This window comes from Ranitomeya variabilis, chromosome 3 (assembly GCF_051348905.1).
Source record: "Ranitomeya variabilis isolate aRanVar5 chromosome 3, aRanVar5.hap1, whole genome shotgun sequence".
NCBI lineage: Eukaryota > Metazoa > Chordata > Amphibia > Anura > Dendrobatidae > Ranitomeya > Ranitomeya variabilis.
In genome coordinates, this window is record NC_135234.1 from 402,742,867 (window position 1) to 402,767,219 (window position 24,353).

Consider the following 24,353-nt stretch of genomic DNA (forward strand, 5'->3'; position numbering starts at 1 on the left):
CCACCATAGGCCATTTTTTTACCTCCATAAATGGGCTGACTCCCCCCACAGGGCCGTGGTCACCACTTAGTGCAAGCACCCGTGCGAGTGCCGTTTGCCTGGACAGGTGGGTGTGCCCACTCTTGGACGACGGCACTGGCACAGGGTCCCTCATAGTACAATGAAGTGTCTCTGACGGTGGTGGTGCACAACCAACGTCAGACACACCGTCGTAATATGAGGGGCCCTGGGCCAGTACCGCCGCCCACGAGAGAGTGTCCCCCCCAGCTCGAACAGCGCTCTACCACTTGCAAAACTTACCTCTCCCGGCTCCACCACTGTGTAGTCTGTGCTGTTAAATCCTTCAATGGCACTGCCAATACAAATTTGTTGAAATGATAGTTAAAATATACAGGGGCCCTGGCCTCCATTTAGACCAGTTAATACTTTGCAACTACTACCACTGTCTGCTACTCAGCAGAGGAGCCCACCTCTGTACGTAGCTATGCCACCTGTTTATTTATGAAAATTTGTTTGGCAGAAATTTACCTCACTTTATTGTTTTGGCCTACTAACTGTGTCATCCACTCCTTACAGTTGTCCTCCACTGAACAAACCTATGCCGCCAGTTTACTCCTGTTACCAGTTTTGAACTGCATAGAGCCTACTTTTTTATTTTAGGCCTACTAAGTCTGTCTGCGCCACTCCTTACAATCGTCCTCCGCTGAACAAACCAATGCTGCCTGTGTACCCCTGTAACGTATTTTAAACTGCATTGAGCCTACTGTTTTATTTTAGGCCTACTAAGTCTGTCTGCGCCACTCCTTACAATCGTCCTTTGCTGAACAAACCAATGCTGCCTGTGTACCCCTGTAACCTATTTTAAACTGCATAGAGCCTACTTTTTTATTTTAGGCCTACTAAGTCTGTCTGCGCCACTCCTTACAATCGTCCTCCGCTGAACAAACCAATGCTGCCTTTGTACCCCTGTAACCTATTTTAAACTGCATAGAGCCTACTTTTTTATTTGAGGCCTACAAAGTCTGTCTGCGCCACTCCTTACAATCGTCCTCCGCTGAAGAAACCAATGCTGCCTGTGTACTCCTGTAAACTATTTTAAACTGCATAGAGCCTACTTTTTTATTTTAGGCCTACTACCTGTGTCTGTCTGCGCCACTCAATACAGCTGTCCTTCACTGAACAAAGCTGAGCTTCAATTTTCAGGCTTTCGGCCTATATCAGATATTAAACTGCATTTGGCCTACTTGTTTGTTTGGGCCTACTAACGGTGTCTGCCGCTGCTTGTTGTTCTCCTCCACTGAACAAAGATGAGCTTCAATTTTCAGGCTTTTGGCCTGCAGAAAATATGAAACTGCATTTGGCCTACATGTTTGTTTGGGCCTACTAACGGTGTCTGCCGCTCCTTGCTTTTCTCCTCCACTGAACAAAGCTGAGCTTCAATTTTCAGGCTTTCACCCTATATGAACTATGAAACTGCATTTGGCCTACTTGATTGGTTGGGCCTACTAACGGTGTCTGCCGCTCCTTGCTTTTCTCCTCCACTGAACAAAGCTGAGCTTCAATTTTCAGGCTTTCGGCCTGCAGAAAATATGAAACTGCATTTGGCATACTTGTTTGGTTGGGCCCTACTAACGGTGTCTGCCGCTCCTTGCTTTTCTCCTCCACTGAACAAAGCTGAGCTTCAATTTTCAGGCTTTCGGCCTGCAGAAAATATGAAACTGCATTTGGCCTACTTGTTTGGTTGGGCTCTACTAACGATGTCTGCCGCTCCTTGGTGTTCTCCTCCACTGAACAAAGCTGAGCTTCAATTTTCAGGCTTTCGGCCTATATCAGATATTAAACTGCATTTGGCCTACTTGTTTGGTTGGGCCTACTAACGGTGTCTGCTGCTCCTTGGTGTTCTCCTCCACTGAACAAAGCTGAGCTTCAATTTTCAGGCTTTCGGCCTATGTAAAATATGAAAATGCATTTGGCCTACTTGTTTGGTTGGGCCTACTAACGGTGTCTGCCGCTCCTTGATGTTCTACTCCACTGAACAAAGCAGTGCCATCTGTTTACTCCTGTTACCAATTTTGAACTGCATTTGGCCCACTTTATTACTTGGGCCTACTAACTGTGTCTGCCACTCATTACAGTTTTCCTCCACTGAACAAAGCAATGCCGCCTGTTTAGTCCTGTTACCAATTTTGAACTGCATGTAGCCTACTTTATTGTTTGGGCCTATATCTGTGTTTCCTCCTCATCCTGCCCATTGCCCAGCCACTGCTAGATGAGTCTGCTGGTACATTGACCCAGACCACTACATTCACCTTGCACTCTACACAGCCAAAATCTGACCCTGCTGAAAGTCAGGTTCCCCTTCCCGCACACTATACCACCTTACACGGGGACAAAGAGGAAGGTGCAGATGAAAGTGCAGGTTCCTTCATCAGGTGGGGGGCATACTCGTTGGCGACGTCACTGGCACAGGGCCCCTCATAGTACGCAAAAGTGTCTCTGCCGGTGGCAGGCGCCCCCGCCATCAAACACACCGCCGTACTTTGAGGGGCCCTGTGCCAGTGCCAATGCAAACGAGTGGGCCCCCCCTGCTTGCTCAGGATCACAGCACTTGCAAAGTTGAAATACTTACCTCTCCCTGCTCCCCCGCCGTGACGTATTCCGCGTTTCCTGGGCCCACGAAAATCTTGAGCCAGCCCTACCCCCCCCCCACAACTTTAGCCAAATGACCCCCTGTTTTCAATGAATAACTATTATTATAAGGTAAATTAAGATTGACAAGCTTAAGTAACAATAATTGATGTTTTTGGCATTAAAATGGGCACTATAGGTGTTTTCCTGTCCTCCACTCACTGCCGACTTTGCTTCCCGATTGACTTGCATTGGGTTTCGTGTTTCAGTCGGCTCCCCGGATTTTCGCAATAATCGGCCGATTTCACCCGACCCGACTTTTGAGAAAGTCGGGTTTCGCGAAACCCGACTCGATCCTAAAAAAGTAAAAGTCGCTCAACTCTAGTGTGCACGTGTTCTTAGAGTGTGCTGATGTCTCATTACATGCAGCAACACAGTGTACTACTTTTAATGTACCCATAGGGTACACAGACAGCACTCGGACCAATGATATTCAATGCGGCAGTGCAGATGAACTAATTTTTTTTTAAGGCCGGGGTCACACTAGCGTATTGCATCCGATGCGAGAGCATCTGATGCGATATGCTAATGACACTCGGCTTCTGCTCTGCTGTCAGCAGGAGCCAAGTGTCATGCGTCTGTGCTCCGAGCCTCTCGCAGAGAGCAGATCGGAGCACAGCTGCGGAGGAGGCGGAGAAATGAATTTCTCCATCTCCTCCATTGCCAGGGTCAGCATATAACGCACATCACTCTGATGATATCTGAGTGATGTGCGTTGTCTCACTCGCACCCATAGGCTTAGGCGAGTGAGCAGAGACTCGGCCGAGTGTTGGTGACAATCGCAGTATGCTGCGATTTCACTCACACACTGAAAACGGCCAAGGAAAAAAATGGTGATGTGAGCTGCCCCATACAAGAATACTGGTCCGAGTGCTATGCGATTTTTTATCGCATAGCACTCGTCCGTATTACGCTCTAGTGTGACTCCGGCCTAACTGACCAAATCTGTGTGTGAAAAAAATCGCAGCATGAACTAGTTTATTCTGTAAATCGGAAGCGACTTGCACATTCAAGTCTATGGGTGTGCCCCAAAAAATCAGATGCCATAAGTAGCCACAGTACAGGATCCAATTTTTACGGATACATTGCAAATGAATGATTTATAGCTGATGATGTTAAACAACAGATGACAAGTGAGAAAAAATCGCCCCACTATTCTGGATGAAACTCTGAATACCGTAATTGTTTTATACACTTGTGTGAACCTACCCATATTGTGACTGTGCAGAATAAGTGTTGGTAGTCAAGACCAGGCACACGTCTTCATGCCTTTCACTTTGCTACTGGGATAGCACTGGCAGCTTTTAGCCACAAGCATAATCCTATAGTGAAGAGGTTGTCATGTCCAAATACAGCTTTTCAGTCCTAGCAAAATTTATCCTTAGATGACGGTTTAACATAATAACTGTGAAGACCCTGGTGGACCTATGTAGACTTGCACAAGATCTATCTTCCTACAGAGTGTTCATTCATCAAGTTGCCATGGCTCGAGATCAAGCTGAAGGCCATTAGTAATAATAATTAACATCATGTGATACAAATTGCAGATATTTTGTCATTTAGAGAATTAGCGGCAGTGGGTATCAAAGAAATCTTATTGAGTTTAATGAAATTCTGTTTTATTCCAAAATGTGTCCTAATGAATCGATTGTGACATGTAAGAATGTAACATTTTCCTGTCTGGTGCAATCCTTTCTTCAATTGATATTTTTAACATTGAAGTCAATGTAAATTGATATAATGGTTGGAACTAGTGGAAGAAATGCAAGACATCAATTGACATTATTTTTTTTCTATATGTCCCATTAATCTCAATATAAATGTGACATGGAAGGATGAAAAAACTGACACAATGATTAGTTCTTTCCATCATATTTTGTTTGTTTTTTACATTGAGGTCAATGGGGTAGTGTAGGTGAGCGATTTTTTTTTAACTGACCTTATCTCTGTGTGAAAAAAATATCAACATGCACTAGTTTATTTTGTAAATCTGAAGAGACTTTTCATTTCACATTTTTTTACCTTGTGTCGTATAGTGTGTTGTTAGAAAATGCAGCATGTCAATTCTTTCAACTTTTTTACTGGTGTTTCTGCAAGGGGATCAAAATGAGTTAGCAGTAAAAATGTACCAAAAATTAATTTAAAATACATGGAATTTCTGTCGAGGTTTTTTGACCATTGTCTGAAATTTTTGTGCAGGAAAAAAAACGCATACAAAAAGCTACATGTGAACATATTGTGAGGCAGTGACCGGTGTTACATGTAGGGGTCCCTGTGTGTTCCCCCCAGGATGCGCACCTAGGTGTATTGAGGCCATGAGAGTGCATTGCAGTCACAGGCGTAGCTGTGATTGCAATGCAAAATAAGAGTATTGGTCTTGGACATGCAGGGCAGATTTAAGGAAACCTGCTCTGGGCTTTTGTGTTTTGAAACGAACTACAGGGTGGTAGTGGTGCAGTCCGTTTAATTCCGGCCCGGATTTCCATGTGGCCCAAGGCCACAGATTCTAGTTAAATATCCTGCAGTAAAGGGTTTGGGTGTGTCAGGTTCAGAGTCAGTTTCAGTCTGGTGGAGGAATACAGAGCAAAAGGCTCTGCAGAGCTCCACCTGTGTGAAGCAACACATGCAAGCGGAGCCAAACAGCCAAGGCAGCTGAGAGGCCTGGCACCCACAACATACACAGTGGTGCAGTCCCCACGGCAACTGGTCTCAGAGGTGCACTGGAGTGTTTATCGGCTGCGATCCGGAGGATATCGTGTACTGTGTAGTGGTGCTGTGAGTTGGACATTAGTGCTGTGAGTTGGACATTAATGCCGTGAGTAGGACATTAATGCCGTGAGTTGGTTAAAGAGACGTTTGTTTTGATCTTTGCTGAGTGACTGCCTCATCACTGCATAGGGTGCTACTGCTGCACTACAATATCCTAACATATCTTCAATCTGGAACAAGAAAAAAAAGACAGATGTTTCACATATAAAAAATAATGCATATCATAGAAACAGAGCACAACAAGTACATTTAAAAACTGGATGTGCAAAGGCCAGCTAGTCTCAAATGGGAGCCAAACAATCGTTTTAAATTGGAAGTGCTAAAATCCCTGGAATAGAAATGTACAGGTGCTTCTCACAAAATTAGAATATCATCAAAAATATAATTTATTTCAGTTCTTCAATACAAAAAGTGAAACTCATATATTATATAGTCACTACAAACAGAGTGATCTACCGTATATACTCGAGTATAAGCCGACCCGAGTATAAGCCGACCCCCCTAATTTTGCCACAAAAAATTGGGAAAACTTATTGACTCGAGTATAAGCCTAGGGTGGAAAATGCAGCAGCTACCGGTGAATTTCAAAAATAAAAATAGATGCTCCATACCATTCATTATTGCCCCATAGATGCTCCATATAAAGCTGTGCCATATATAATGCTCCATACCATTGATTATTGCCCCATATATTATCCATATATAGCTGTGCCATATAGAATGCTCTGCACCGTTTATTATGGCCCCATAGATGCTCCATATAAAGCAGTGCCACATATACAATGCTCTGCACCGTTCATTATGGCCCTATAGATGCTCCATATAAAGCTGTGCCATATATGCTCTGCACCGTTCATTATGGCCCCATAGATGCTCCACATAAAGCTGTGCCATATATGCTCTGCACCGTTCATTATGGCCCCATAGATGCTCCTTATAAAGCAGTGCCTTATATGCTCTGCACTGTTCATTATGGCCCCATAGATGCTCCATATAAAGCTGTGCCATATATGCTCTGCACCGTTCATTATGGCCCTATAGATGCTCCATATAAAGCTGTGCCATATATGCTCTGCACCGTTGATTATGGCCCTATAGATGCTCCATATAAAGCTGTGCCATATATAATGCTCTGCACCGTTCATTATGGCCCCATAGATGCTCCATATAAAGCCGTGCCATATATGCTCTGCACCGTTCATTATGGCCCTATAGATGCTCCACATAAAGCTGTGCCATATATGCTCTGCACCGTTCATTATGGCCCCATAGATGCTCCTTATAAAGCTGTGCCATATATGCTCTGCACCGTTCATTATGGCCCCATAGATGCTCCTTATAAAGCTGTGCCATATATGCTCTGCACCGTTCAGTTTGGCCCCATAGATGCTCATTATAAAGCTGTGCCCTATATGCTCTGCACCATTCAGTTTGGCCCCATAGATGCTCCTTATATAGCTGTGCCCTATATGCTCTGCACCGTTCAGTTTGGCCCCATAGATGCTCCTTATATAGCTGTGCCCTATGTGCTATGCACCGTTCAGTTTGGCCCCATAGATGCTCCTTATATAGCTGTGCCCTATATGCTCTGCACCGTTCAGTATAGCCCCATAGATGCTCATTATAAAGCTGCCCCATATGGAATGCTCTGCAGCGTTCAGTTTGGCCCCATAGATGCTCCTTATATAGCTGTGCCCTATATGCTGTGCACCGTTCAGTTTGGCCCCATGGATGCTCATTATAAAGCTGTGCCCTATATGCTCTGCACCGTTCAGTTTGGCCCCATAGATGCTCATTATAAATCTGTGCCCTATATGCTCTGCACCGTTCAGTTTGGCCCCATAGATGCTCATTATAAAGCTGTGCCCTATATGCTCTGCACCGTTCAGTTTGGCCCCATAGATGCTCATTATAAATCTGTTCCCTATATGCTCTGCACCGTTCAGTTTGGCCCCATAGATGCTCATTATAAAGCTGCCCCATATGGAATGCTCTGCAGCGTTCAGTTTGGTCCCATAGATGCTCCACATAAATCTGTGCCATATATAACGCTGGTGCTGCTGCTGCAATAAAAAAAACAAAAACATACTCACCTCTCTTGCTTGCAGCTCCTCAGCGTCCCGTCCCGGCGTCTCTCCGCACTGACTGATCAGGCAGAGGGCGCCGCGCACACTATATGCGTCATCGCGCCCTCTGACCTGAACAGTCAGAGCGGAGAGACGCCGGGAAGACAGAGCGGCGCCCGGCGTGTGGAACGAGGACAGGTAAATATGCGATACTTACCTGCTCCCGGCGTCCCGCTCCTTCCCCCACACAGCTGGTCTCCGGGTGCCGCAGCCTCTTCCTCTATCAGCGGTCAACGGCACCGCTGATTAGAGAAATGAATATGGGGCTCCACCCCTGTGGGAGTGGAGTACATATTCATAAGTTTAATGAGCGGTCCCACGTGACCGCTGTACAGGGGAAGAGCTGCGGCACCCGGAGACAGTGTGACGGGCAGGGGGAGCGACAGGATCGCCGGGACTAGGTAAGTATGCCTTAGCGCCCTCTCCCCCTCACCCGCCGACCCTGCCACAGACCGTGATTCGAGTATAAGCCAAGAGGGGCACTTTCAGCCCAAAAATTTGGGCTGAAAATCTCGGCTTATACTCGAGTATATACAGTATTTCAACTGTTAATGTTGATGATTATGGCTTACAGCCAATTAAAACCCAAAACAAACAAAATAAACAGAGATAAACACTTGAAATAGATCACTCTGTTTGTAATGACTCTATATGTATTTCACTTTTTGTATTGAAGAACTGAAATAAATGAACTTTTTCATGTTATTCTAATTTTGTGAGAAGCACCTGTACATACCTAGTTCAAAGTAGAAAGCAAAGGATAGCTCTCACCGGTAAAATTAAAGCTTTATTTTCTTCAAACGATAGTGCACAAAGGCTACAGTTATTTTGCGCTGGTGTGTTCTTCTTCTAGCCCAAACAGCACCATTTAGGCCGGAAGAAATGCAGACTAGTTTGAAGTTAATGTCAGTAGTCTTTGGGCTTTCTGCACTTCCCCAGTCTGAAATAATGCCTTCATTTTACCAATAAGTGCTATCCCTTTCTTTCTTTGGATGATATACATAAAATAATTTTTCACATTTTTGGAGTATTTGTTTTTCTTTCATTTGCATTTTCATTTTAAATTGTATCTCATTTCTGTTACTAAACTTTATGTTTTGTCATTTATTTTCATTTATTTTTATTTTTACACATTTTTTCTTTTCAGGAGCTGGCCCTGCTGAATGCTGGATATGGTCCTTTATAAGCCATCTGTTTCTACAACCGTACCTGGAACAGAATGTAAAGAGTAAAGCCTGTACTGTACATAGCGCATCCTAATATATAAAAGAAAGCAGTCTTCCTCATCTTTATTACTTTGTATGATTAGAGTGATCACGGTAGAACTGGTGATAATCACGTTGCTGATGTTAGAAGTAATAGTAATGGTTGTGTCCATCCTGAAGTAGTGGTATCCATCTTCACCCATCCCTTGTAGATTGTGAGCCCTCGCGGGCAGGGTCCTCTCTCCTCCTGTACCTGTTGTGACTGGTATTATTTGAGATTACTGTACTCGTTTTTATTATGTATACCCCATTTCACATGTAAAGCGCTATACTAATAATAATAATCTTCTCCATGATGGAACCTGTAGGGAACGTTATCTCTGCACTTGTGCCAGATGATTGTTGAAATTTAATTGAGGGTTGGTTGTATTCATTAGTGGAGAACTACTTGAGATTTTGATTTTGTCTTTTATCCTAAGTCACATGACAAGGCTTGTTGGAGAGTTGACATTGACTTTCAGGATTGCTACGTCCTATAGGTGGCACTCGAGTTCTAGTTCTCTGTCATGAATCCCAATGGCTAGGGATAGCACAGGACAAGCAAAGTACAAATATATTACGGACGAGCTCTAGGGTGATGGAACCTGGGCTGACCGCTGCCCTACGCCTGACAAACGCAACTAGAGATAGCCAGGGAGCGTGCCTACGTTGGTTCTAGACGCCACGCACCAGCCTAAGAGCTAACTAGCACTGCAGAGAAAATAAAGACCTCACTTGCCTCCAGAGGAATGAACCCCAAAAGATATAGTTGCCCCCCACATGTATTGACGGTGAAATGAGAGGAAGGCACACACATAGAGATGATATATATAGTTTTAGCAAATTGAGGCCCGCTGTAAACTAGAAAGCAGAACGATACAAAAGGGGACTGAGCGGTCAGCAAAAAACCCTAATCAAAAAACCATCCTGAGATTACAAGAACCCATGTGCCAACTCATGGCACATGGGGAGAACCTCAGTCCACTAGAGCTACCAGCTAGCATAGAGACATAATAAGCAAGCTGGACAAAAAAACCAAACAACTGAAAATCAGCACTTAGCTTATCCTGAAAGATCTGGGAGCAGGTAGGCAGGAACCAAACAGAGCACATCTGAATACATTGATAGCCGGCAAGGGAATGACAGAAAGGCCAGGTAAAATAGGAAACACCCAGCCACTGATGGACAGGTGGAAACCAAAGGCCGCAACCCACCAAAGTCACCCAGTACCAGCAGTAACCACCAGAGGGAGCCCACAAACAGAATCCACAACAGTACCCCCCCCCTTGAGGAGGGGTCACCGAACCCTCACGAGAACCCCCAGGGCGATCAGGGTGAGCTCTATGGAAGGCGCGGACCAAATCAGTCGCATGAACATCGGAGGCGACCACCCAGGAATTATCCTCCTGACCATAACCCTTCCACTTAACCAAATACTGGAGTTTGCGTCTGGAAACACGAGAATCCAAGATCTTCTCAACAACATACTCCAATTCTCCCTCCACCAGCACCGGAGCAGGAGGCTCAACCGAAGGAACAACGGGCACCTCATACCTCCGCAACAACGACCGATGGAACACATTATGAATAGCAAACGATGCTGGGAGATCCAAACGAAAAGATACAGGGTTAAGAATCTCCGAGATCCTATAAGGACCGATGAACCGAGGCTTGAACTTAGGAGAAGAGACCTTCATAGGGACAAAACGAGAAGACAACCACACCAAATCCCCAACAAGAAGTCGGGGACCCACGCGGCGACGGCGATTAGCAAACTGCTGAGTCTTCTCCTGAGATAACTTCAAATTGTCCACCACCTGATTCCAAATCTGATGTAGCCTGTCCACCACCACGTCCACTCCAGGACAATCTGAAGGCTCCACCTGACCAGAGGAAAAACGAGGATGAAACCCCGAATTACAAAAAAAAGGAGAGACCAACGTGGCAGAACTAGCCCGATTATTAAGAGCAAATTCGGCCAGTGGCAAAAAAGCAACCCAGTCATCTTGATCAGCAGAAACAAAACACCTCAAATAAGTTTCCAAGGTCTGATTAGTTCGCTCTGTCTGGCCATTCGTCTGAGGATGGAATGCAGACGAGAAAGACAAATCAATGCCCATCTTGGCACAAAACGTCCGCCAAAATCTAGACACAAACTGGGATCCCCTGTCAGAAACGATATTCTCCGGAATCCCATGCAAACGAACCACGTTCTGAAAAAATAAAGGGACCAACTCAGAGGAGGAAGGCAACTTAGGCAAGGGCACCAAATGAACCATCTTAGAAAAGCGGTCACACACAACCCAGATAACGGACATTTTCTGTGAAACCGGGAGATCAGAAATAAAATCCATGGAAATGTGCGTCCAAGGCCTCTTCGGGATGGGCAAGGATAACAACAACCCACTGGCCCGAGAACAGCAAGGCTTAGCTCGAGCACACACTTCACAAGACTGCACAAAGGTACGCACATCCCTAGACAAGGAAGGCCACCAAAAAGACCTGGCCACCAAATCTCTAGTACCAAATATTCCAGGATGACCAGCCAACACAGAAGAATGGACCTCGGAGATGACTCTACTGGTCCAATCATCCGGAACAAACAGTCTTTCTGGTGGACAACGATCCGGTTTATCCACCTGAAACTCCTGCAATGCACGTCGCAAGTCTGGGGATACGGCGGACAATATTACCCCATCCCTAAGGATACCAGTAGGCCCAGAGTCTCCAGGAGAGTCAGGCACAAAACTCCTGGAAAGAGCATCTGCCTTCACATTCTTTGAACCTGGCAGGTATGAAACCACGAAATTGAAACGAGAAAAAAACAACGACCAACGAGCCTGTCTAGGATTCAAACGCCTGGCAGACTCAAGGTAAATGAGATTCTTGTGATCAGTCAAGACCACCACACGATGTTTAGCACCCTCAAGCCAATGACGCCACTCCTCAAATGCCCACTTCATGGCCAAAAGCTCCCGATTACCCACATCATAATTGCGCTCGGCGGGCGAGAATTTTCTAGAGAAGAATGCACATGGCTTCATCACCGAGCCATTAGAACTTCTCTGTGACAAAACCGCCCCCGCTCCAATCTCGGAAGCATCAACCTCAACCTGAAAAGGAAGTGAAACATCTGGTTGACACAACACAGGAGCAGAAGAAAACCGGCGCTTAAGTTCCTGAAAGGCCTCCACGGCCGCAGGAGACCAATCAGCAACATCAGCACCCTTTTTAGTCAAATCAGTCAAAGGTTTAACAATACTGGAAAAATTAGCAATGAACCGACGATAAAAATTAGCAAACCCCAAGAACTTCTGAAGGCTCTTAACAGATGTAGGTTGTGTCCAGTCACAAATCGCCTGAACCTTGACGGGATCCATCTCAATAGTAGAAGGAGAAAAAATGTACCCCAAAAAAGAAATCTTCTGGACTCCGAAGAGACACTTTGAGCCCTTCACAAACAGAGAATTGGCCCGCAGAACCTGAAACACCTTCCTGACCTGTAGAACATGAGACTCCCAGTCATCAGAAAACACCAAAATATCATCCAAATACACAATCATAAACTTATCCAGATATTCACGGAAAATATTGTGCATAAAGGACTGAAAGACTGACGGAGCATTGGAGAGTCCAAAAGGCATTACCAAATACTCAAAATGGCCCTCAGGCGTATTAAATGCGGTTTTCCACTCATCACCCTGTTTTATCCGCACCAGATTATACGCACCGCGAAGATCTATCTTAGTGAACCACCTAGCCCCCTTAATGCGAGCAAACAAATCAGTCAATAATGGCAATGGATACTGATACTTGACTGTAATCTTATTCAGAAGGCGATAATCTATACAAGGCCTCAGGGAACCATCTTTTTTTGCCACAAAAAAAAAACCTGCTCCCAGAGGGGACGAAGATGGACGAATATGTCCCTTTTCCAAGGACTCCTTAATATAATTCCGCATAGCAGTATGCTCTGGCAGTGACAGATTAAATAAACGACCCTTAGGGAACTTACTGCCAGGAATCAATTCTATAGCACAGTCACAATCTCTATGCGGAGGGAGCGAATTGAGCTTAGGCTCCTCAAAAACATCCCTATAGTCAGACAAAAACGCAGGGATCTCAGAAGGAGTAGATGAAGCGATTGAAATCGGAGGTGCATCATCATGAACCCCCTGACATCCCCAGCTTAACACAGATATTGTTTTCCAGTCCAGGAGAGGATTATGAGTTTGTAACCATGGCAGACCAAGCACTAGTACATCATGTAAATTATAAAGTACAAGGAAGCGAATCACCTCCTGATGAACGGGAGTCATGCGCATGGTCACTTGTGTCCAATACTGCGGTTTATTCATAGCCAATGGTGTAGAGTCAATTCCCTTCAGAGGAATAGGAACTTCCAGAGGTTCCAGACTAAAACCGCAGCGTTTAGCAAATGACCAATCCATAAGACTCAGGGCAGAGCCCGAATGCACATAGGCATCGACGGAAATGGAAGACAGTGAAAAAATCAGAGTCACAGACAAAATGAACTTAGGCTGCAGAGTACCAATGGCAAAAGATTTATCAACCCTCAGGTGCCTGTTCAGAAGACACCGCCAACTGGTGCACGGGTTTGCGCTCCCGTAAACGCCGATCAATCTGAATGGCCAAAGCCATAGACTCATTCAGACCTGTAGGCGTAGGGAACCCCACCATAATATCCTTAATGGCCTCAGAAAGACTATTTCTGAAGTTTGCAGCCAGGGCGCACTCATTCCACTGAGTAAGCACCGACCATTTCCGAAACTTCTGACAATATATTTCCGCTTCATCATGCCCCTGAGAGAGGGCTAATAAAGCCTTTTCAGCCTGAATCTCCAGGTTAGGTTCCTCATAGAGCAATCCCAATGCCAGAAAAAACGCATCCACACTGAGCAATGCAGGATCCCCTGGTGCCAATGCAAATGCCCAATTCTGAGGGTCGCCCCGCAGGAAAGACACTACAATCTTGACCTGTTGAGCAGGGTCTCCAGAGGAGCGAGATTTTAAAGAAAGAAACAATTTACAATTGTTCCTGAAATTCAGGAAGGTAGATCTATCTCCAGAAAAGAACTCTGGAATAGGAATTCTAGGTTCAGACATGGGAGTGTGAACAACAAAATCCTGTATGTTTTGAACTTTTGCCGCGAGATTACTCAGGCTGGAAGCCAAACTCTGGACATCCATGTTAAACAGCTAAGATCAGAGCCATTCAAGGGTTAAGAGGAGGTAAGAAGCAGCTAGACAGCAATTAAGGGCTAGGCAGCAAAACTCTGAAGGGAAAAAAAAAAAAAAAATTTCCCTTAACCCCTTCACCCCCAAGGGTGGTTTGCACGTTAATGACCGGGCCAATTTTTACAATTCTGACCACTGTCCCTTTATGAGGCTATAACTCTGGAACGCTTTGACGGATCTTGGCGATTCTGACATTGTTTTCTCGTGACATATTGTACTTCATGTTAGTGGTAAAATTTATTCGATATAACTTGCATTTATTTGTGAAAAAAACGAATATTTGGCGAAAATTTTGAAAATTTCGCAATTTTCCAACTTTGAATTTTTATGCCCTTAAATCACAGACATATGTCACGCAAAATACTTAATAAGTAACATTTCCCACATGTCTACTTTACATCAGTACAATTTTGGAACCAAAATTTTTTTTTGTGACGGAGTTATAAGGGTTAAAAGTTGACCAGCAATTTCTCATTTTTACAACACCATTTTTTTTTAGGGACCACATCTCATTTGAAGTCATTTTGAGGGGTCTATATGATAGAAAATACTCAAGTGTGACACCATTCTAAAAACTGCACCCCTCAAGGTGCTCAAAACCACATTCAAGAAGTTTATTAACCCTTCAGGTGTTTCACAGGAATTTTTTGAATGTTTAAATAAAAATGAGCATTTAACTTTTTTTCACACACAATTTATTTCAGCTCCAATTTGTTTTATTTTACCAAGGGTAACAGGAGAAAATGGACCCCCAAAGTTGTTGTACAATTTGTCCTGAGTACGCTGATACCCCATATGTGAGGGTAAACCACTGTTTGGGCGTATGGCAGAGCTCGGAAGGAAAGGAGCGCCATTTGACTTTTCAATGCAAAATTGACTGGAATTGAGATGGGACGCCATGTTGCGTTTGGAGAGCCCCTGATGTGCCTAAACACTGAAACCCCCTACAAGTGACACCATTTTGGAAAGTAGACCCCCTAAGGAACTTATCTTGATGTGTGGTGAGCACTTTGACCCACCAAGTGCTTCACAGAAGTTTATAATGCAGAGCCGTAAAAATAAAAAATCATATTTTTTCACAAAAATGATCTTTTCGCCCCCAATTTTTTATTTTCCCAAGGGTAAGAGAAGAAATTGGACCCCAAAAAATGTTGTGCAATTTGTCCTGAGTACGCTGATACCCCATATGTGGGTGTAAACCATTGTTTGGGCGCATGGCAGAGCTTGGAAGGGAAGGAGCGCCATTTGACGTTTCAATGCAAAATTGACTGGAATTGAGATGGGACGCCATGTTGCGTTTGGAGAGCCCCTGATGTGCCTAAACATTGAAACTCCTTACAAGTGACACCATTTTGGAAAGTAGACCCCCTAAGGAACTTATCTAGATGTGTGGTGAGCACTTTGACCCACCAAGTGCTTCACAGAAGTTTATAATGCAGAGCCGTAAAAATAAAAAATCATATTTTTTCACAAAAATGATCTTTTTGCCCCCAATTTTTTATTTTCCCAAGGGTAAGAGAAGAAATTGGACCCCAAAAAATGTTGTGCAATTTGTCCTGAGTACGATGATACCCCATATGTGGGTGTAAACCATTGTTTGGGCGCATGGCAGAGCTTGGAAGGGAAGGAGCGCCATTTGACTTTTCAATGCAAAATTGACTGGAATTGAGATGGGACGCCATGTTGCGTTTGGAGAGCCCCTGATGTGCCTAAACATTGAAACTCCCTACAAGTGACACCATTTTGGAAAGTAGACCCCCTAAGGAACTTATCTAGATGTGTGGTGAGCACTTTGACCCACCAAGTGCTTCACAGAAGTTTATAATGCAGAGCCGTAAAAATAAAAAATCATATTTTTTCACAAAAATGATCTTTTTGCCCCCAATTTTTTATTTTCCCAAGGGTAAGAGAAGAAATTGGACCCCAAAAAATGTTGTGCAATTTGTCCTGAGTACGATGATACCCCATATGTGGGTGTAAACCATTGTTTGGGCGCATGGCAGAGCTTGGAAGGGAAGGAGCGCCATTTGACTTTTCAATGCAAAATTGACTGGAATTGAGATGGGACGCCATGTTGCGTTTGGAGAGCCCCTGATGTGCCTAAACATTGAAACTCCCTACAAGTGACACTATTTTGGAAAGTAGACCCCCTAAGGAACTTATCTAGATGTGTTTTGAGAGCTTTGAACCCCCAAGTGTTTCACTACAGATTATAACGCAGAGCCGTGAAAATAATTTTTATTTTTTTTCTCAAAAATGATTTTTTAGCACCCAGCTTTGTATTTTTACAAGGGTAACAGAATAAATTGGACCCCAAAATTTGTTTTCCAATTTGTCCTGAGTACGCTGATACCCCATATGTGGGGGGGAACCACTGTTTGGGCGCATGACAGAGCTCGGAAGGGAAGGAGCGCCATTTGGAATGCAGACTTAAATGGATTGGTCAGCAGCCGCCACGTTGCATTTGCAGAGCCCCTAATGTACCCAAACAGTACAAACCCCCCACAAGTGACCCCATATTGGAAACTAGACCTCCCAAGGAAGTTATCTAGATGTGTTTTGAGAACTTTGAACCCCCAAGTGTTTCACTAAAGTTTATAGCGCAAAGCCGTGAAAATAAAAATTCTTTTTTTTTTTCACAAAAATGATTTTTTAGCCCCCAGTTTTGTATTTTCACAAGGGTAACAGGATAAATTAGACCCCAAAAGTTGTTGTCCAATTTGTCCTGAGTACGCTGATACCCCATATGTGGGGGGGAACCTCTGTTTGGGTGCATGACAGAGCTCGGAAGGGAAGGAGCGCCATTTGGAATGCAGCCTTAAATGGATTGGTCTGCAGGCGTCACGTTGCATTTGCAGAGCCCCTGATGTACCCAAACAGTACAAACCCCCCACAAGTGACCCCATATTGGAAACTAGACCTCCCAAGGAACTTATCTAGATGTGTTGTGAGAACTTTGAACCCCCAAGTGTTTCACTACAGTTTATAACGCAGAGCCGTGAAAATAAAACATCTTTTTTTTCCCACAAAAATGATTTTTAGCCCCCCAAATTTTTATTTTCCTAAGGATAACAAGAGAACTTGGACCCCAGAAGTTGTTGTTCAATTTGTCCCGAGTACGCTGATAACACATATGTTGGGGTAAACCCCTTTTTGGGCGCACGGGAGAGCTCGGAAGGGAAGGAGCACTGTTTTACTTTTTCAACGCAGAATTGGCTGGAATTGAGATTGGACGCCATGTCGCGCTTGGAGAGCCCCTGATGTGCCTGGACAGTGGAAACTCCCCAATTCTACCTGAAACCCTAACCCAAACACACCCCTAACCCTAATCCCAACGGTAACCCTAACCACACCCCTAGCCCTAACACACCCATAATTCTAATCCCAACCCTAATCCAAACGTAAATGTAATCCAAACCCTAACCCTAACTTTAGCCCCAACCCTAACTTTAGCCCCAACCCTAACTTTACCTCCAACCCTAGCCCTAACCCTAACCCTACCCCTAACCCTAACCCTAAACGTGACTGAAATACGTGGCACTGAAATACGTGGCACTGAAATACGTGGCACTGAAATACGTGGCACTGAAATACGTGGCACTGAAATACGTGATACGTGGCACTTAAATACGTGGCACTGAAACACGTGGCACTGAAATACGTGATACGTGGCACTGAAATACGTGGCACTGAAATACGTGGCACTGAAATACGTGGCACTGAAATATGTGATACGTGGCACTGAAATACGTGGCACTGAAATACGTGGCACTGAAATACGTGGCACTGAAATACGTGATACGTGGCACTGAAATACGTGGCACTGAAATACGTGGCACTGAAATATGTGATACGTGGCACTGAAATACGTGGCACTGAAATACGTGGCACTGAAATACGTGGCACTGAAATACGTGGCACTGAAATACGTGATACGTGGCACTGAAATACGTGGCACTGAAATACGTGGCACTGAAATACGTGGCACTGAAATACGTGGCACTGAAATACGTGGCACTGAAATACGTGCAACTGAAATACGTGGTACTAAAATATGTGGCACTGAAATACGTGATACGTGGCACTGAAATACGTGATACGTGGCACTGAAATATGTGATACGTGGCACTGAAATACGTGGCACTGAAACACGTGGCACTGAAATACGTGGCACTGAAATACGTGGCACTGAAATACGTGGCACTGAAATACGTGGCACTATGACTGTCAGAAAATGTTCATTAAACGGTTAGGGGTGAGGTTAGGGGTAGAGTTAGGGTTAGGGTTTGGATCTCTTTATCACCTTGATGGTGGTGGGTGGCTTTTCAGTGTGTTTTCTGTTTTTTTTTCGAAAAAATGCATGCGTTTTTAACGCAAACAAACGCATGTGCTTAAAAACGCAAGAAAATACTGCAGGTTGTATTTCTGAAAATGAACGCATGCAGAAAAAAAATGCATGCGTTTGAAAACGCGACCAAACGCGTACAAAAAAACCGCATGCGTTTTCAATGTTAAATATAGGGAAAAAACGCATGCGTTTTTTTGTGCAAAAAACGCTGCAGACAAAAACGCAAGTGTGAAACCAGCGACGCTTTTTATAGCAAAAAAGTTTTTGCGTCTCCACATTTTGAGACCTATAATTTTTCCACATTTTGCTCCACAGAGTCATGTGAGGTCTTGTTTTTTGCGGGACGAGTTGATGTTTTTATTGGTAACATTTTCGGACACGTGACCGTTTTTGATCGCTTTTTATTCCGATTTTTGTGAGGCAGAATGACCAAAAACCAGCTATTCATGAATTTCTTTTGGGGGAGGCGTTTATATCGTTCCGCGTTTGGTAAAATTGATAAAGCAGTTTTATTCTTCGGGTCAGTACGATTACAGCGATATCTCATTTATATCATTTTTTTATGTTTTGGCGCTTTTATACGATAAAAACTAAAATATAGAAAAAATAATTATTTTGGTATCGCTTTATTCTCAGGACTATAACTTTTTTATTTTTTTGCTGATGATGCTGTATGGCGGCTTGTTTTTTGCGGGACAAGATGACGTTTTCAGCGGTACCATGGATATTTATATCAGTCTTTTTGATCGCGTGTTATTCCACTTTTTGTTCGGCGGTATGGTAATAAAGCGTTGTTTTTTGCCTCGTTTTTTTTTTTTTTTTCTTACGGTGTTTACTGAAGGGGTTAACTAGTGGGGCAGTTTTATAGGTTGGGTCGTTACGGACGCGGCAATACTAAATATGTGTACTTTTATTGTTTTGTTTTTTTTATTTAGATAAAGAAATGTATTTATGGGAATAATATATATTTTTTTTTTATTATTTATTTAGGAATTTTTTTTTTTTTTTTTTACACATGTGGAAAAAATTTTTTTTTACTTTTTTACTTTGTCCCAGGGGGGGACATCACAGATCGATGATCTGATAGTGTGCACTGCACTTTATCAGATCACCGATCTCACTTACATCGGTGCAGGCTTACCAGTGTCTGCTCTGAGCAGACACTCGGTAAGCCACCTCCTTCCCTGCAGGACCCGGATGCCGCGGCCATCTTGGATCCGGGACCTGCGGCGAGGAGGGAGGTAGGAGACCCTCAGAGCAACGCGATCACATCGCGTTGCTCCGGGGGTCTCAGGGAAGCCCGCAGGGAGCCCCCTCCCTGCGCGATGCTTCCCTATACCGCCGGTACACTGCGATCATGTTTGATCGCGGTGTGCCGGGGGTTAATGTGCCGGGGGCGGTCCGTGACCGCTCCTGGCACATAGTGCCGGATGTCAGCTGCGATATGCAGCTGACACCCGGCCGCGATCGGCCGCGCTCCCCCCGTGAGCGCCGCTGATCCGTGATGACGTACTATCCCGTCGGCGGTCATACGGGCCCACCCCACCTCGACGGGATAGTACGTCAAATGTCGGGAAGGGGTTAAACACTTCTCTTTCTCCTGCTTCAGCCCAAACAATTAACACTTTGTGGGCCGGCTTTACTGTCATGAATCCCAATGGCTAGGGATAGCACAGGACAAGCAAAGTACAAATATATTACGGACGAGCTCTAGGGTGATGGAACCTGGGCTGACCGCTGCCCTACGCCTGACAAACGCAACTAGAGATAGCCAGGGAGCGTGCCTACGTTGGTTCTAGACGCCACGCACCAGCCTAAGAGCTAACTAGCACTGCAGAGAAAATAAAGACCTCACTTGCCTCCAGAGGAATGAACCCCAAAAGATATAGTTGCCCCCCACATGTATTGACGGTGAAATGAGAGGAAGGCACACACATAGAGATGATATATATAGTTTTAGCAAATTGAGGCCCGCTGTAAACTAGAAAGCAGAACGATACAAAAGGGGACTGAGCGGTCAGCAAAAAACCCTAATCAAAAAACCATCCTGAGATTACAAGAACCCATGTGCCAACTCATGGCACATGGGGAGAACCTCAGTCCACTAGAGCTACCAGCTAGCATAGAGACATAATAAGCAAGCTGGACAAAAAAACCAAACAACTGAAAATCAGCACTTAGCTTATCCTGAAAGATCTGGGAGCAGGTAGGCAGGAACCAAACAGAGCACATCTGAATACATTGATAGCCGGCAAGGGAATGACAGAAAGGCCAGGTAAAATAGGAAACACCCAGCCACTGATGGACAGGTGGAAACCAAAGGCCGCAACCCACCAAAGTCACCCAGTACCAGCAGTAACCACCAGAGGGAGCCCACAAACAGAATCCACAACAGTTCTCTTCCTCTCTGAAGAGACAATTTGGAGAACTACAAGCATTTCTACACAAAAGTGATCAGACTGATGGCTGCTCTGCTAGAGATGTCCTGTAAAGCTGGACTGTACCAATTACAAGCCAAAGGTTGAGGCGAGTTAACAGAAGGATAAAGGACTACTACATGCACAGCAGTAAAATAATATAAAACTTGTCCCAGTTGCTTACATAGTGTCCAGGCCAATTGTGAAGTTCACTTTTAAAGCCTTCTCTTCCCATTGAAGTTTATATTCTCACAACTTATCCCATGACGTCTACAGACAGCTTTAGTACAAGGAGAACTAGCAGTTTCAGACTATTGAACACAGCAATTATAGAAGGTTAGCGATCTATTTGGCAGAGTAATCAGCATACACAATACACAATGACATATGCAAGCTGCATGCAAAGATAGAAGACAAGAAGTGAGACATAGATCCCGGATTTATGGGGTAGTTGATCCTAAATATACCAATAAATCTATAAGTAATTGGTTTACATGAGACGAAATATATTAATGCATAGTACTTTTACATTTAGAGCAGCAGTTTATGCTCCAGAGCTGTTTTTTCTTCTGTACTTGAAACTACTCTATCAGTCACCCACCACAACAGCTAGTGCAACTGTGCACAAACTCTACTCTCTCTAGATCTTGTCTTGTTTAAAAGATATGGACATTTCTGGGGACAATTGCAATGTTTACTAAAATTTGTGTTTTTGACCAAAAATAAGTTTTGCATTAGGGCTTCATTCATGATTTTGCCACATTTGCATTTTTTATCCTCTGTGTTGCACTAAGCTATCTGGGAATCCATCACATCCATCTTATCTTCCTACTGAGCTACACTCTGTGAATTTATGACCACATGAAAGTTGAATTGTACTTTGTAGTTGTAAATCAGATGAGAGGAGTTCAGAAGAAGGAAGGGCCCCATTCACCAAGACTGGTGTCATGAAAAGAGCTCTGCAGTAAGATGCGCTAAATTCATTTACACACGTGCACCTAATAATTAATTTGGCGCATCTGCCAGCTACTATGCACCACCAGAAGGAATGTACTACCTGACTGGAGTACATTTCTCTCATAATTTACACCACTTTTTGGTTGAAATGTAGGTGAAATTGTCTGCCAAAGCCTTTCTGGCTAAAATCTGTCAACTTTTCAAAAAGTTGCCAGTGCTGGCTTAAACTTGTATAAAAAAAACCAGCAAAAGTTGCAAATTTTTCTGTGCAGTTACGACTTGTGTAAAACTCTAGTAAAATTGATTGATGTATTAGGACCTAAGAGCCCTAAAATCTCCTGTAGGATTGAACTTCATTGATGGACTCTCGGTTAATGCATTCTGCAGCCAGCAATAGGTAATATAAGGCCGGAGTCATGCTAGCGTGCAATATGGCCGAGTGCTATGCGATAAAACATGGCATAGCACTCGGCCCAGTGTTACACTATGGGGCAGCTCAGATCTGCGATTATTTTCTCATGCCGAATCGGCATGCGAGAACAATCGCAGCATGCTGCGATTGGCACCAAGACTCGGCTCGACTCGGCTCACTCGCACCTATAAGTCTATGAGTGCGAGTGACACAACGCATAGCACTCGGATATCAGCAATACACGCTGACGCCAGAAGCGGAGGAGATAGAGAAATTAATTTCTCCACCTTCTTCGGAGCTGTGCTACAATCCTCTCTGTGCGAGAGAGTCTGAGCACAGTAGCATGACACTCGGCGACGTCTTTAGCATATCGCATCCGATGCTCTCGTATTGGATGCCATACGCTAGTGTGACTCCAGCCTAACATAGAGGCTATAAAAGGCAAACAGTGCAACAGTTTTAACAAAAGCCCAATTACTTTTTTTCCAAAAATACCTGTATTTATGTAACAAAAAATTGTCTGTGAAAATGTCTATATTTTTTTTTTTACTTAGGCTACTTTCACACTAGCGTTAACTGCAATACGTCGCAAATGCGTCGTTTTGCCGAAAATACGCATCCAGCAAAAGTTCTTGCTGGATACGTTTTTTCGTCATAGACTAACATTAGCGACGCATTTGCGACGCATTGCAAAACGTCGCGTCCGTTTTGCGACGCTTGGGCGTGTGGTAGCGGACCGTCGGAAAAAAAAACGTTACATGTAACGTTTTTTGCTCCCGACGGTCCGCTTTTTCCGACCGCGCATGCGCTGCCGGAACTCCGCCCCCACCTCCCCGCACTTCCCCGCACCTCACAATGGGGCAGCGGATGCGTGGGAAAAATGCATCCGCTGCCCCCGTTGTGCGGCGGAGACCACGCTAGCGTCGGGAACCTCGGCCCGACGCACAGCGACGGGTTGTTCCCGACGCTAGTGTGAAAGTAGCCTTATTCACATATTCATGACATAACTTAAGTATCGAGAATAGAGTATGAGTTGATGTACTTATACACTGTGGTAAAATGCTTGTACTTGTAGCATGTTCTTTTTATTTATTAAGATGAAGCTTCCAACTTTATAGCTAATCTTAACAAATGTTTTGTACAAATGAATAGTATGCCACTTATTAATAAATAATATAATAGTAATAATATTTGTGTCATTGTATTAATTACTGAAGTCACAACCTTCCTTTTGCAAGTTTTGGGACCTATATGCATAGCACTTACATCGAAAAGATGGCTGCAAAGGAACAACTTGTGACAAAAAGTGACGCCTGGGCTTACCCTGGAGGGGTATAAGTGATTACCTGATCCTCACTAGCACCTCTGATTGTGAGAATAGATTACCTGGTCTTCACTAGTGCCTCTGATTGTGAGAATAGACTTGGGCTGCTAGGGCTCATACCCATATGCGAGAAAAAAAACGGTTCGATTTCCGGTTCGAAAAAACGGACGAGTGCTATATGAGTGTCAGGCGAGTACAATGCGATTTTTAAACGCAACTGTAAGGTTCTCAGTATTTTTGCTATATTTGCTGTTGTTTTCTGTTATTGAAACCTAACTTTTCCGTCGCCATTTTGCTTTGTCCTGTTGTAGCTACTTTGCCCTGAGTCAGTATGGAGTTTCTAGCTTCTATGTTTCCGCCCTGTTCTCTGTCTCTTGCCTTTTTAAGCAGCCTCAGCTGTTCAATCAGTGCTTCTGAATCATGTCTGCAGTCAGCCTGTGACCTGCTCCTGGAAGTCCTGGACTTGGTATTTGTGGACACTGGAACTCTGCTGCATGCTAATCTACATTTGCAAGGGAAGTAACACAGAGAGAGACTCTGAACCAGTTTCTGCTTCATGTTGAACTTAACGTTTATTCTGACCTGCCGTGTCATCTGCCATGTCTCCTGCCTGTGTACCTGCAATTGTGTAAAGCCTTTTTTCCTGTGGCATACTTGTATGCAGTAATACAAGCAAGTCATAACTAAACCTGTGTCTACTGTGTCTTCCTCGCACCCAAGCACAAGACTCTAAACAGACTATGTACAATACATCACAGCAACATCCGTATGACATCCATATGCAATCCGTGTGCAATGCGATTTTAACA

At 44.2% G+C, this 24,353-nt stretch overlaps 1 protein-coding gene across 1 annotated transcript in view; it reads left to right on the top strand.

The window, feature by feature from the left end:
- Positions 1 to 9,345, top strand: part of LOC143818269 (uncharacterized) — a 233,134-nt gene extending 223,789 nt beyond the window's left edge. The window contains exon 8 of the mRNA XM_077299626.1: positions 8,731 to 9,345. Within this exon, the coding sequence (XP_077155741.1) occupies positions 8,731 to 8,769 (39 nt within the window). The 3' untranslated portion in view covers positions 8,770 to 9,345. The remainder of the gene's footprint in view (positions 1 to 8,730) is intronic.
- Positions 9,346 to 24,353: the final 15,008 nt, after the last annotated feature.